The sequence below is a fragment of the Saprolegnia parasitica genome (genome assembly GCF_000151545.1).
Source record: "Saprolegnia parasitica CBS 223.65 unplaced genomic scaffold supercont2.37, whole genome shotgun sequence".
NCBI classification, from domain to species: Eukaryota; Oomycota; class Saprolegniomycetes; order Saprolegniales; family Saprolegniaceae; genus Saprolegnia; species Saprolegnia parasitica.
The window spans coordinates 264,576-276,482 of NW_012156431.1; the positions used below are offsets into that span (position 1 = coordinate 264,576).

At 60.5% G+C, this 11,907-nt stretch overlaps 4 protein-coding genes across 4 annotated transcripts; all 4 read left to right on the forward strand.

Moving 5' to 3' along the window:
- Nucleotides 1-367: 367 nt before the first annotated feature.
- On the forward strand, nucleotides 368-809 carry SPRG_08408 (hypothetical protein; the record flags this gene model as incomplete). Its single annotated transcript, XM_012347644.1, has 3 exons — nucleotides 368-377; nucleotides 421-518; nucleotides 564-809. The coding sequence occupies 3 exons, from the start codon at nucleotides 368-370 to the stop codon at nucleotides 669-671; spliced, it is 216 nt and encodes a 71-aa protein (XP_012203034.1). The 3' UTR covers nucleotides 672-809.
- Nucleotides 810-1,672: 863 nt separating this feature from the next.
- On the forward strand, nucleotides 1,673-2,814 carry SPRG_08409 (hypothetical protein). Its single transcript, XM_012347645.1, has one exon. It carries the CDS (start codon nucleotides 1,707-1,709, stop codon nucleotides 2,760-2,762), a length of 1,056 nt encoding a protein of 351 aa, XP_012203035.1. The 5' UTR covers nucleotides 1,673-1,706; the 3' UTR covers nucleotides 2,763-2,814.
- Nucleotides 2,815-3,359: 545 nt separating this feature from the next.
- SPRG_08410 (hypothetical protein) lies at nucleotides 3,360-7,246 on the forward strand (the record flags this gene model as incomplete). Its single annotated transcript, XM_012347646.1, has 5 exons — nucleotides 3,360-4,986; nucleotides 5,018-5,850; nucleotides 5,904-6,899; nucleotides 6,941-7,099; nucleotides 7,154-7,246. The coding sequence occupies 5 exons, from the start codon at nucleotides 3,360-3,362 to the stop codon at nucleotides 7,244-7,246; spliced, it is 3,708 nt and encodes a 1,235-aa protein (XP_012203036.1).
- A 259-nt stretch (nucleotides 7,247-7,505) lies between these two features.
- Nucleotides 7,506-11,829, forward strand: SPRG_08411 (hypothetical protein; the record flags this gene model as incomplete). The annotated part of the gene is made up of 9 exons (XM_012347647.1): nucleotides 7,506-7,625; nucleotides 7,668-7,724; nucleotides 7,770-7,901; nucleotides 7,947-8,324; nucleotides 8,371-11,148; nucleotides 11,196-11,225; nucleotides 11,273-11,374; nucleotides 11,417-11,620; nucleotides 11,668-11,829. The coding sequence occupies 9 exons, from the start codon at nucleotides 7,506-7,508 to the stop codon at nucleotides 11,827-11,829; spliced, it is 3,963 nt and encodes a 1,320-aa protein (XP_012203037.1).
- Between the last annotated feature and the right edge of the window lie 78 nt (nucleotides 11,830-11,907).

Below are 11,907 nucleotides of genomic sequence, written 5' to 3' on the forward strand. Positions count from 1 at the left end.
TCAACCGACTCCAACTGCAGTCGAATGCTTCATCCATGCGAGTAATACGAGCGCCAACGACCCACTACTACGGAGCGACGTCGGCTCGATGGATATACGACCCAATGCCATTTGAGCGTTTTCGCCGCCCTGTCCAGCACATTTGGCGAAACATCCAAGTACGCTCGGCGTCGTCGAAGGCCATGGTGCTACACCTAGAAGAGATACTCTTTGTACGTCCATGCTGCGCAGTACTAGACACTAGTGCTGGTAGTTGGAGTCAACGTTCTGGGTTGCAGAGCTAGTGTGAAAGAAACCAAAGTTGCGTGTGATTAGCTGATCGACCGAATAGACGGCCAGTATCCGGACAGCCCACATTTCGAGCACGATGATGAAGAGTACGTTGCGTGGCCGTCGAGGCGCTAAGACGACACGCCGTAGATCCGTACGAGGAGAAGCACAAGGCGCTGCTGACGCGCATCACAGGCTCGGTTGTGCGCCTGAACGACGTCATCAAGGAGATCAACACGCAGCTCGAGGTACGCTTCGCTGATTGCACGCAACCTGCACAGTGCCGTCAATAGCAAAACGAAAAGTACTACGCCGATATCGAGTACACGAGCAGCATTTGGGTCGGCTACAAGAAGCGCGTGCAGGCGTACCGGTCGGCGGCGACCGACGAGGCCGCGTGAGCTGCCATCACTTCGGCGCGTCTCGGATTGCGTCATCAGCTTTGTAGGACGTAACTCGCAGCGGCGATATTAGATGTGAGAGGTACTTGCGTGCGAATAGCCACGATTTTGAAACGCTCTCGCAACGTTGCAACACCACAGTATTTCCTGGTGCGACGGTATTTCTGTGCAGCCGTCGCGTAAATGAGTCGTTCGGGAGGCTTGGAATCTGCGATGGATACGAGCACTCAATACAATCGATTCGAGATCATCTTATCGCATCTTGGATCGCACCAAGGTTCCTTGTGGGAGGATCTCGTGCCATTGAAGAGATAGGATTCGAAAAACAACTGAAATTAGTGTCGTCCTTCGACGCAAGCCCGTCACGGCATGGATGAAGTTGAACTTGTGCGCCATAAAGGACATCGCACGTGAGGCGCTCCTTGTCGCAAACCTTTGGACGACGAGCAATGCGAGATCAACAAGCAGACAAGAAGCGTAATTCGTACCGGTAGCCATCGGCCTCATGGTTAGCGATGAGCGGCAACGCTTCGCTGCCACGTAGTATTACTACATTGACCGTCAAATGGGTTCCAAAAGCTGTCGCGTTGGTATCGCATCCGATCCTTCCTTTGGTGCTGGACAGAAATCTCCAGCGTATCGCTCCTGCGACAAAGACAGCACGTATTATATTATCTCTTGCTATCAAAACCGGTACCGGTAGCAACCGATGATGAGCTCGGAAGTCGACCGAGAGCTCAAGAAGTACTAGTAGCCAAGCAGCGAGCGATCTTTGGCACTTGCTCGATTCGCACCACTATTTCCCCGTGTTTATGGCCGGCAGCAAAAGCAGGTCGCGTCCGAAAGCTGAAGTTTGTATATAACCACTCGAGTCGAAATATAAAAATAAGAAAAAACGCACTGCAACTACGAAAAACTAAAAAACACAATATTATTAATGATTCGGGCCAAAGGGAGCTGGTGGCGACGTGGAGGCCCTCTCTAATTTTATACCGAGTGCATTCGGTTCAGCGCGGGCGCAGTAGCGGATCCGGCATGAACACGAAGAAGCTCTATATCCACCCGGCGGACGACGAGGCCAAGAAGTCGCCGGTCAACATGGTCGAGCACATGCTGACGTCGTCGCCGAAGCGCGCCCGGCGCGAGGACCACCGGCTCGACGCGCTCTTCGCGTCCGTGCTCTGCGACCCGTTCATGTTTGAGCACATCCTGCTCTACTGCCGTGGCATCAAGACCAAGCATTGGGTGAATGCGATCCTCGCGGCGCGGTCCGGCAACCTCTTCATTCTGCAGTTCCGCGGCCCGCAGCTCAAGTACAACGCGTACGTCTTTAGCGAGGCGAGCGCGCATGGCCACCTCGACATTGTGGCCTGGTGCCATTTGCACAACCATCCTGGTTGCACGACCGACGCCATGGACTACGCGGCGCGCGCGGGCCATTTGCACATTGTACAGTACCTCCATGCTCATCGCCGCGAAGGCTGCACGAAGCGGGCGATGGACTTCGCCGCGCTGAAAGGGCACCTCCACGTCGTCCAGTGGCTCCACGCGCACCGCAACGAGGGCTGTACGACCGAAGCCATGAACGGCGCGGCCTTTGGCGGCCACCTCGAGATTGTCCAGTGGCTCCACGAGCACCGCCGCGAGGGGTGTACGCCCGACGCGATGGACTCGGCGGCCGCGAACGGCCACTTTCACATTGTCAAGTACCTCCACAAGCACCGGCGCGAGGGCTGTACGAACAAAGCGATGGATCTCGCGGCTAAGAACGGCTACATGCACATCCTCAAGTGGCTGCACCAGCACCGCTGGGAAGGCGCGTCCGTGCGCGCGATGGACTATGCTGCCCAGAGCGGGCACATGGAGATCCTGCAGTGGCTCCATGCGCACCGCCGCGAGGGCTGCACGACCAAGGCCATGGACTGGGCGGCCGGGCAAGGCAACCTCACGATCTTCCGATGGCTCCATGAGAACCGCAACGAAGGCTGCACGATCCATGGTGTCGCCGAGGCGTTCAAGCAAGGCCACACGTCCATCATGCAGTTCATTCGCGAAAACGGTATTTATGGCGTCCACACGTTCCTCGTCTAAGGAGCTAGCGATTAGCTGCTCTTGTCAATAGGGTATATATCTACAATAAGCACACACATATTGTCCTCGATCATTTGTGGTCCGTCTCTCGATGGACGATGGACTGTACTATTACCAGGGCTGCGGCACGCAGGTGGTAGTTGCTCAAGCGTCGACGAGGATGGCACTAGTGCCAACGACGAGCGTTGTCCCCACTCAGAGTCATTGGCGAGCGCGTCTTCGAGGTGATGCGCTGGGAATGCTGTCCGTGCTCGTGCTGTTACGGTATTTTTGACACTTTACCGGTAATTGTACGGTGCTATTCGGGGCCTGTCGATACGACACTATTTACAGCCATTCGACCTTGGCCTCGTGGCCGACAGCAGTCGGCATGAAACGTGCCATGCCATGTCGTCTGCAAAATTACCTTGTTCTGGACGCACCGAACGTGGCCACGATACCACGCTGCAGTGGCGACTCGTTCGCCTCGCTACAATCGCTGGCAACGTGTTCACACTATCTACCAGCAATCATGACACGCAAATAGTCTATATTTAAAACGACAAGGACGCGTGCGTTTAGTCGAGGAATTCCTGTGGGCTCCATCCGACCAGGACCATGATGATGGACTACGACTACCTCCAGCAGCGGCTGCAGCTGCGCGTGGACCTCCTGGAGAAGCGGCTCGTCGGCGTCTCGGAGCTCATCCTCGCGCCCAAGGCGAGCGACCTCAGCCGCGTCCGCGTGCACTGCCGGCAGATGAAGGTGGCCCGCGTGACCGTCAACGGCCTCGACGCGCGCTTTGAGCAGCTGGACTTTCTCTCGGAGATCGTGCACGAGAGCTACCGCGACTGGGCCTCGTACGACCTCTTCTACCGTGGTGCGATCGTGGCCTCCAAGGAAGGGACGCTGGTCATCGAGCTCCCAGGCCCGATCGAGCGCACGAACGGCCAAGCGCCGAGCGCGTCGCAGGCGTCGTCGGCCGACGACAATGACAACGGAACCGACGACGACAGCAAGCACGCCAAGGACAATGCGTTCTGGGACTTGGACACGATTCCATCGAGCCAGACCGGGTACGAGCCGCTCTGTATCCGGGTCGAGTACGTCCTGGACAACCCGCGTGGCGGCGTCCGCTTCCTCCTTCCGGACGCCGACCACCCGAACCGATCGCCTCACATGTACACGTACTGCGGGCCCTTTGGCGGCCTCTGCGACGGCGCGCGCATGTGGATGCCCTGCCGCGACTCGCTCAAGGACACGTGCACCTTCCGCATCGAGCTCATCGTGCCATCCTACTGCGTCGCGATCTGCAGCGGTCGGCTCGTGGACCAGTCGCTCGACGAGTCGTACCGGTCGTTCCGGTACGTCGTCAACACCAAGACCAACTGCTCCATGATCGGCTTCGCGGTCGGGCCGTTCCGCATGTACATCCCGGAGGCGATGCCCCGCATGACGTACTTTTGTCTCCCGGAAGTCTACGAGGACCTCGTGCACACGACATCGAGCGTGCATCTCTCCAAGTCGAACAAGGAGTCGACGGCGCACCAACCGTACCCGACCACGTCGATCCTCGCGTTTTACGAAGGCTACCTTAACGCGCGGTACCCGTTCGAGACGTACCAGCAAGTGTACGTCGAGGACCCGCCGGACGAGGTCCAGTACTACGCCGGCGCGTCGGTCCTCGACCAGCGCTCGCTCTACGGGCCGACCATCATTGACCGCAAGCTGCCGTCGCACCTTCTTCAAGCCAAGGCGTTCGTCGGAAGCTGGATCGCCGGTGCGATTGGCATCCAGACGACAAAAGACGCATGGGTGCTCGTTGGCGTCGTCGGCCACCTCGTGAACGCGTATGTCAAGGTTGTCTTTGGCGAGGAAGAGTATGGGTACCGCATCCAGCTGGCGATGGACGCGCTCACGACGATCGAGCTCACGTCCGATGACGCGCCGACGCTCATCTACCCGGACGTCGACGTCTATGGCGAGTACGACCCGTCGTACGTGCCGTTCCTCGAAGCCAAGGGCCCGCTGATTTTGCACATGATTGAGCAGCGCGTGGGCCAGAAACATTTGCAAATCTCGCTCCAGCGCATCGTCGCAGGCTCGGTGCCGACCGAGAGCTACGGCAAGCAACCGTCGGGCAACAGTAGCAAAACCAAGCAGCAGCAGGACGACGATGACAAGGACAAGGAAAACGACGACGACGGCGACGACGGCGACGACGGCAACACGTCCGTCATCAACAGTAACCTCGACCAAGGCCGGTCAGCCCCAAGCGCTCTCGACGTGGTCGCTCCTGAGCATCGTCAAGAGCATTGCGGGGGCGTCGGGGCAGGATCTGTGCCGGCTCTTTCTCCAGACGTGGATCGTGCACGGTGGCCTGCCCTTCTTTAGCGTCGGTTTTTGGTACAACCGCAAGCAGACCCAGGCCGAGGTCGTCCTCGAGCAGACGCTTCTGCCCGGGTGTGAAAAGTACACGGGCAACATCAAGATTACGATCGTCGAAGAGCAGAGCGAGTATGTGCACCACAAGCGCATCGAGTCGCTGCGGCACAAATGGGAGTTTCCGTGCCACTCGAAGGTGCGCAAGAAGCGCCGTACGCGCCAGAAGCTCGACCAGAGCGACGACGACTACTCATCGCAGATCTCGGGCGCGGGCATGGGGCTCAACGACACGCCGGTCTACTGGGTCAAGATCGACCCCGAGTGCGGCTGGCTCCGGCACATTGTCATGTACCAACCCGACTTTAACTGGATGGAGCAGCTGCTCAGTGACTCCAAGTGTGTCCGGTCGCGCGTCCACGCGGCCCGCGCCCTCGCGCTCTACCCGCTCGCGCACGAAAAGTCCCACGTCATGGCGTGCCGCGTGCTCACCGAGTGCATGCATGGGCTCACGACCCACTCGCGCCGGCTCCGCGCCGAGGCAGCGATCGCACTCGGACTCTGGCAGTCGCTGCACGCGCCCATGACCAACGCGCGCACGGACCTGCCCGACTGGAAGGGCATGCACAACCTCGTGCGCATCTTCAAGGAACACTTTTTTGACCGGAACGCCGACATGCCGCTGCCCAACTACTTTTTACCGTCGGGCGGCAAGGTCATCTTGGAGGTATGTGCTTCTTCTTCTTGCCTATGGACGTGGTGCGATGTTATGTTTGCCAGTCGGTGGGCGAGGAGCAGTCGACGACGAGCCGCGACATTCAGATCCAAGACTATGCCGAGGGCGAGTACGAGATCAAGAAGGCGATTCCGAAAGCGCTCGCGGTCGTCCGGTCGCGCACGGGTTTCTCACCGCCCGAGATTGAAACCTTTTTGCTGCAGCTGCTCATGCAGAACGACAACTCGAAAAACTATGTCGAAATGGCCGACGAAAGCTCGGTCGCCGACGACTGCTTTTACGTGGGCAGTCTCATCCTCGCGTTGTCCGTGCTCGTCCTTGAGAACCGCAGCTTGGGCAAGAAGGAGACGGCGACCGAGATCCTCCGCCTCTTGCACTACGACGACGTCCGTCCGAGCTACGGCCACACGATCACGATTTGCTGTCTCGAGGCGCTCTGCAACCTCCAGCTCACGGGCCGCCTGTCCGACGAGAGCGCGGTGCCGTACCACCGGTACGCGTCGCCCAAGTACCCGGCCATGGTGCGCAAGGCCGCGATCGAGAGCATCTTGCGGCTCTACTTTGCCGAAGACCCGCGCGACGAGGCAGCCTCCAAGAAGACACGGCCGTTTGGCCCCGTGGCTGCGATTTCGTACGCGCTGCGGCTCGTCGAGTCGGAGAGTTCGCCGAGCATTCGCCGCTTTGCCGTCCAAGTGTGTCTCAACTGCATCCGCGGCTTCCCGCCGAGCGCCGCGGCGCAAGTGCTGGCGACGTGGGACCACGCGTACACGCTCGGTATTATGCACGCGATCCAGATGGAGCACCATGGTGCGTTTCTGCAAAAGAGCCCGACCAAAGAGTCGATTGCGAGCACGTTTACGCCGCCGTCGCTCTCGTCGCTGCGCGAAGACAGCTTGGCGACGCGCGCGGCCACCGAGCTTTTCTGGTCGATCATGAACACGACCGCGAGCACGGACCAGCCGCTCCGCGTCTCCCTCGCTTTGCTCTACCGCAAAATCTGGGGCGACGCGACGCCGATCTGCCTCGCCCACTCGGTGCAGGTAGTACCGATGCTGCAATGTCATGGGGTCCCGGATGGTAGGAAAAACCGGCCAACTGGGCCGGCGGCTACGAGTCGCTACGCAAGCTCATCGAAGAGAGCAAGTCCAACACCAAGTCGTCGTCGTCGGGGCACCCGATGAAGTCAAAGCACCACAACGACGACCACAGCAAGAAGCGTCCGCCGAGCGGGTCGCCACCGGTACGCGCCGACACTATGTGCTCATCGACGCATGTATGCCATTCTGACGGATAGCTGCCCGGTATGGCAGGGCCCTTTGATCAGCTCAAGGGCAAGAAGCTCAAGCTCAAGCTCGGCGAAACCGTGGTCATGTCGCACAAGCTCTAAGACGCTCTTCATCACGGAAGCAAGGCCACCGACAATGGACTAGATATGACGACATGTTGACTGTCTTGTTGATATACAATGCAATGGACGCACTTACTTGATTTACACTACGACTGGAGTCTGGTCACGCTGAGACGTCTGGTCCGGCGCAGAACGGTGTTTTCCACGACCAGTTGTCGCACGGTGAAAAATAGAGTTGAAGCGGTGTGTTTCATCGGGGAGCCAACTGAAACGGCGGGAAAGGCCGACCAGTCGGAGCATGAACAACGCCGGCGATGAGAGCGTCGCCGCCGTGCTCGAGACCTTCCACGCGATGAAGCCCGAGAAAGCGAAACAGCAACGCGCCTCGCGCCTGCCTCCGTACCGGGGCACCCCCGTCGTACGCCTCTTTTAACACCACGTCATAACACCTTAATGGCAGAGAGCCGCGAGCACGACCAGTTTGGTCCCGCGCCTTCGCAAGCCGGTGGAGAAGCCCGTGCGTTGTCGACCGGCCATCGTTTGAAGATGATAGTTTATGTAGGACGCCCTCACGCGTGCGCAGGAGCTGCAGGTGACGGTCGCCGACCTCACGCAGCGCTTGCGTGCCAAGAGCGACCAGTGCGACGAGCTCCATAGCTGCGTGAGCCGACTCAACAAGGAGCTACGCCTCTCGGTACGGCGCTGCGCGTGACGACCTTTACGCGAGGATATGTCCTAGGTGGACCAAGCGTCGCTCCTTCAACACTCCACGGCCGAGAAGGACAAGGAAATCCAGACGCTGCGGGCGCACGTCGACGACTTGTACCAAGTGCAGCAGCAGCTCCGCGCCGAGAGTCTCCAGTCCAAGGCCGCGCTCACCCGTCGACTGTCGGGCGACATGGTCCTGCCACCCTCACCCGAGTCCAACGAGATGCCGGCGCGGCGGACCTCGGTGGCGCTCGACGATACGATGGAGTGTCTGCGCCTCCAACTCGCGCAACTCGATGCACAGTGCCAGACGCAATCCAGTGAGCTGCAGCGATCGACGGCCGAGAACACGGCGCTGCTTGCGTCGATGCGGCAGTGGCATGCGATGCTGTCACTACCGCCCGAGGACGTTCGTGCTGCGCCAACTCTATGCCAAAGCTCATCACGCTTGCTAGGCGGACGAGGGGCTCACCGAGGCGCTGTCGCAGGCGCTGTCGCGTGATGTTCTGGCGCAAGATCGTCGTCGCGACGAGCTTGTAGCGACCTGCGACGCACAGCGTAAGGAACTCCTCGCCTTTCGTCTCGAGAAGGCTCTGCAGCATCGGTACCGCGCCACCTCCGACTCGATCTACGACTTGGAAGCTCAAGTGGAGGCACTGGCAGCAGCGAACGCGCAATTGCGTGACGCAGCGCAGAACGAAGCGGCGAGAAGTGAGCTCTGGGCGACGCAGTGCAACGTCGTGCAAGAAGCCCTCGAGGCGCTCAGTGACCGGTGGGAAGCATCTCTCGACGACGAGCGACAGGCGGCGGACGAGAAGCTCAGCGCTGCCCATGAGCACATTGAAATGCTCGAGCAGCAGCTGCAAGATGAGGCCAGAGACCACGAGGCGGTGGTGGAAGCGTACGCAGCGTGCCGAGAGGACCTGCTCCAGGCCCAAGAGGCGCTGAACGCGGCCACAAACCACTGCGAGTTTGTGCAGAGCCAGCTCCAAAAGCTCCAGTGGACGCGCTGCCAGGCGCGCTGTCGATGCTGTGACGAGAGCACGCAGACGACAACAACAACGACGACATCCGACGGATCAACGCCTTGTCCGGAGGACGTGCCACGTCACGAGGCAGTGAGCTCGATAGCAAGTGGCATCGTGGCGGCGGGCGACTTTACGCCGGCGGTTGTCGGCGGTGCCAGCGTCCTCCCCGATGACACAAGTACTCTGAGCATCCATAGCGGTGATGCAAGCAACGACAAGAAGATCGGCTCGACAAAAAGCAGCAAGCAAGGACCATCGCCGGTCAAGGCGACGTCCCAGTGGATCACGGTCATCGAGGCGATGCAGGCCAACCACGAGCTGGAACTCGACGTCCTCCGGTCGGACGTCGCGGACGCCCTTACCAAGCTTGCGGCGCGCGACGCCGAGGTCGACCAGCTCGCCTTGGACCTTGAGGCGAGTCACTGCGCGGCGGGCAAGCTGCGCGTCGACTATGACGTGGCAGCGGGTGGCCCGTGGGCGCCAATAGCAGCCTTTCCACAGACACCAGGCGGTCGCCTTCTTGCAGTTGCGTGCGAGACGTTTGAAGGCGTCGACAGCGAAAGTCCAACCGAGATGATCGCACCGACGATCGCCGTGCTGCTCGACGACCTCCCGCCTCCACAAGAACGCACGGTCGCGCTCGAAGCACGCGCGCTTGAAATGGTTCTGGAAGAGCTTGGGCTCGCGCACGCCGACGTCGAGTCGCACCGCGTCTGCGTGCGCGATGTTCAGATGCAACTCCTCGCGACAGAATCGCAGCTCGCGAAAGCCGTCGAAACAAATCACATGCAAGCAGAAGAGACTGCGTGCCACCGCCAAGTCCACAGTCCTCTTCGCGACGACCTGCTCCGAAGCGCATCACCTGTCGACCTCGGCGATTGCAGCACCGAGACAGAGCAACTGTACATGCACATTGAAGACCTCCGAGCAACCCACATTGCGTCGACCGATGCAACCCAATTGGCAATGACGCTTCTACAGAGCGAGGCCACCACCCGTGCCGCCGAAGCCGACATCCGCATTGCACGGCTCACATCGGCGTTAGACGAGGCAGAAAAGACGATGATTTCGCTGCGTCATCGCGCTGCGACGCAAGACGCTGCGCTCATCGAGGCTTACGCTGCGCTCACGAAGCAAACGGAGGAGCTTGCGACTTGCTACACCGAGAACGCAAGTGCCCAAGCGCGCATCGCGGCGCTTGTGGCCGACCACGCGGCTGTCGTTGAGCAATTGGAGCAGCACGGTATGCAGAGCGAAGAGTTGTCGCCGGTACGAGGGCTGCAGGACCTCGTTGCGCGCCAAGAGACGTGCTTGGCAACAATGGCCGAAGAAAAGGTCACGCTGCTCGACCACTTGCGCACGCAAGCCATCGAGTTGCAGCAACTGCTCTCGCCGGACGTGACAACGATCGGTGGCAAGGCCGACGAAGCGTGCCCGACGCTGCTATTGCACCAAGAGCTTGTGCACCAACTCTCGTTGCTCGTGCGCACCTTGCAGTACGACGTGGAAATGTACAAGGCGACGATCGAGACGCTCGAAGCCGACCGCCGCGTGCTTACGTGCGAAGACGACGAGTGGCCGCGCCGCATCGAGCTCTCCGCGGAGATCCGAGCACCGATGGCCACCGACGACGGCGACGTCGGTCCGTGGGAGACAGACATGGACGCGACGCCGTGCCTCGAGCGCGGGCTCTGGACGATTCTGGAGACGACCGACGACGACAGTGAACCGGTTGATACCACCATAAGCCCTGGCTGTGTGTGGGGAACCGAGCTACCCGCGCTACGCTCCGAGCTCGAGCTTCTCAACGTCGATTTAACGACGTCGGCGATGGACACGGACGTGCTGCAGCACCTTGCCGACCGCCTCGACCACCATGAAGGTGCTTTAAGACCGACCACCGAGGCCGAGTCGGAGATTGTGGCCCTCTTGCACAACACCCAGTGCCTCCTGACGCGTCTCCTCGCCTCGGCAACGACGCCGCAGGAGCCGGTGGCAACCGACAAGACGAAGCTCGAGGCGCCCGACGAAGCCGAGTGCCGCATCCGTTGTTGGGACGCCGTCGACGCGCCGACGACCGACATCGATGACGAGCCAACGCCAGCTCCCCTTGGGGTTGTCGTTGTGCACATCGGCAGCCACGAGATCCAGGCCGGTGTCGTGCGCAGTGGCACGAGCCAAAGCGTCCCCGACCTCCGGCTCCTGGTACACGAAACACTATCCTTCTCACTCGACGACATCTTCTTTTCTAGACCAAGCACATTGATGCCCGGTCGCCTGCGGTAGACACGCGCCTGCGCTCGCCACACATGTCATTCGATCCGCGTAGGCACCGCTCTTGCGTCTCGGTGCGATCGAGGACTTTGACGCGTTCGAGGCGACGCTGCGCCGCGTCTTTTCGCTGCTCCAGGTGGCGCCGCCCCAGTACAAGGTCCAGCACATGCCATCGGAACGATGTCGACTGTTGGATTAGATGGTGCTCTTGCACAAGCCGTCCATCTCGCCGCTCGAGAAAGAACGCATGGTCGAAATGGCCATCGAGCACTGCCGCGCGGCCAGCGTCAACCTCGTGACGCACGCCCAAGTCGCGCTCGTGGCTGCCGGTCGCCACACGGGTCTCGTCGTCGATATTGGCGTCGACACGCTTTACGTGGTGCCCATCTTTGAAGACATGGTCGTACGTGCAGCTCGTGGTTGCCTCGTGATGTTGATCAAGTCCAATAGCTCGAGCATGCCGTCGTCAAGCTTGCGCTCGCGTCTCCCGTGTGGTCTGCGTCCGAGGCGTCCGAGGCTCGAGCGCTGGACCGCCTCTTCGAACCCGACGCTGCGCAGTGTACGAAGATCGCCATGGCGTCTGAGATGGGGAGTGATTGCCTGGCCGTGTAGGCGCGATGGGCGTCGTGACGGCGATCCTCCAGGTGCTGGGGCGCGCGACACCTGTGATCCATGGCACGCTCGTGCGCC